This window comes from Anguilla rostrata, unplaced genomic scaffold (genome assembly GCF_018555375.3).
Source record: "Anguilla rostrata isolate EN2019 unplaced genomic scaffold, ASM1855537v3 scaf0944, whole genome shotgun sequence".
Classification (NCBI taxonomy): Eukaryota; Metazoa; Chordata; class Actinopteri; order Anguilliformes; family Anguillidae; genus Anguilla; species Anguilla rostrata.
In genome coordinates, this window is record NW_026986310.1 from 1 (window position 1) to 2,500 (window position 2,500).

At 39.0% G+C, this 2,500-nt stretch overlaps 1 protein-coding gene across 1 annotated transcript in view; it reads left to right on the forward strand.

Moving 5' to 3' along the window:
• The first annotated feature begins 539 nt into the window (after positions 1 to 539).
• Positions 540 to 2,500, forward strand: part of LOC135246839 (T-lymphocyte surface antigen Ly-9-like) — a 93,915-nt gene continuing 91,954 nt past the window's right edge. Inside the window, exon 1 of the mRNA XM_064320115.1 lies at positions 540 to 691. Within this exon, the coding sequence (XP_064176185.1) occupies positions 652 to 691 (40 nt within the window). The 5' untranslated portion in view covers positions 540 to 651. The remainder of the gene's footprint in view (positions 692 to 2,500) is intronic.

The following is a 2,500-nucleotide window of genomic DNA, read 5'->3' on the forward strand; positions in this document are numbered from 1 at the left end:
TGATTAATTGAAAACATAGACCTACGCATTTTACTTAGTAAAGGAAATTTCATATGGACAAAATTTGGCAGGAACAGTGGGACAATGGCGAAACAGGTAGACACCTGTACAGAATACAGAAACACGTTGGCACTGGGAGAATGGGGGGCTGGAATTGGAAAGAAGAAACCATTATAACACGCCTAAGAAGTGGTCATACAGGACTCAATGATACATTGTATAAAACAGGAAAGCATCCGACAGGGAAATGCATACACTGTAATGAACCAGAATCGGTAGAACACATTATTTCACTGTAATGCATACAGTAAAGAACAAGAGAGTTTATTTATATTAGTGAGGATTGGAAAACACAGTTTTTCATTTGAAGGTCGTCTAGGAAAATCATCAAACAAAATATGAAGTTACTAAGGAAAACTGGTGTAGTTAAAATAATTTATTTATTACTCATTTATTTACTTTCCTGCCAAATCTACTGCTCCACACTCCATTCCAGTTGGTGGCGGTAATGCACCAAAAGCTGGGTTACAAAACGCCATTAAACCTCAGAAGAAGAAAAAGAAGACGCGGAAAAGGAAAAACAATGAGGAAAGAGAAGGGCGAACAGCAAGAATGAGCGATAGGCCTATGCGTTTAAAATAAGAAACAAAGATGAAGATTATCCTCTGTATTTTCCTGCTGAACATTACAGGTTCGTATCTTCCTCTGTATGTTCCCGTTTTTTTTCTCTGTCGGAATGAGTCCGCTAACGTACTACTGGTTTAAAGCTCTTATCGGCTTGTACGTTGTACGTCTTTCGAAACCGAAAGTAGCCTAGTTCTGAACAGCCTAATGTAATTAATTCTGTGAAATGGGTGGAGGTCTTCGATAGCTTTATGCCAAGTTAAAGATGCGACTAAATGGGTGGAAGTCTTTGATAGCTTCATGCCCAGTTAAAGATGCGACCTCGCCTGACCGCCGCGGCTCGTTTTTTCTGGAGTTTTCATGACACGACAATCTAGTTGCGCAGTTTTCACTAGAGGTTGCGTTAGGCAGTAGTCTCTGGAGGTTGAATATATTCAGATCAATACACAGATCAGATCAATCAATCTGTCTTCATGTCGGTCAGTCGTGCTCGGAGAAAGTCCGCGCTGCTCTGCGCATTCGGCCCGGTGATTTGGAGCGACACGCCCTATACCAGAAGCTATAGTAAAGTGCGTGCGTTTGTGCGGCGTTTCCTAGAAATGAGTCAAGATCGCAGATGGCTCTCTCGCTGACGTGCGAGGTGGTGCCTCTTCTGCACAAAGGAATGTGTGACTTCCTCTGCAGCCGAAACCAGAGCTTTCTTTAGGTCGCCAGTTGTTAGTCAGATTGAGTGGGAAACCATCTGTTCTATGAGGGAGAGGGTCATTTTGAACAAGGTTCCCAGTTGCCGTAACTGTCTATTTTGCTGGGATGGGGTGGGGAACAAGGCCAGGGTGACAGAAATGTGAACCAGCACGCAGCATCAAGAATAGAGCCCGACCGATCCCGATTTTGGAGAATCCTAGCCCACCGATTACTGATGTTTTGACCGATATTTTGTCAAAAAGTGCAACATTTTCAAATCAATTTGAAAAACTTATATTTTATTAAAGTTTCTATATTTAAGAACATGTAACTTATAAGCAAACAAATAAATGATGATATTAGATTATATTAAATTAAATATAGGCTATATATTAACACCATCTTTAAGTGTGTGAAATCAAAATAACTCCACACCTTGCTTTTACTCGTTTCTTTTCCAGCCATCTATAAAAAATTAATTTTAAAAAAGTCAGTTTTCCAGTTTCAAGTTTTTAAAAATATTATTATTGTTGTTTTTGTTATTAATTTGCTATTATTTCTTAGTATCTATTCTCAGTAATTATATTTTCTTATTTTATTCCTACTACGTGATCTCAAAGAGTAAGACTATCTAGCGAGCTTCCCTGTCCGTAAGAATTCGGTGGTGAAAATAACTACAATGCGCTCTGACGCGTGACTAGATGACACACTCGCTCGCAATAACGCATTAGCTATTGACACAGCCTCATTATTTCTTATTATATATTCTCAGTAAGTTAAATGAATTATATTCTCTTATGATCTCAAAGAGTAAGACATTATCTAGCGGAGCCAAAGAGTGAATCAAGTGTAACGTTAGATTAAATGAAATTGACTGGATGAAATACGTGAAAAAAACTACAATGCGCTTTCGTGGAGGTTACCCGCGCTAACTGTTGGTTGATTCACTTCTCCAACAGCAATCCTTCTCTCATGTTATCACGACAAAGCTAGATAACATGGCTTAAAATGATCCACACTAGAAGTGTTTTATCGGCGTTTTTACTGTCTGGTTAGCTTACTACATTGACGCGTGACTAGATGACACACTCGCTTGCAATAACGCGTTGGCTATTGACACAGCATCATACAATAGCTTATATCATTATCTCAGATAAAAAAAAACAAATGTGTGATGCATTCAATCGCCATT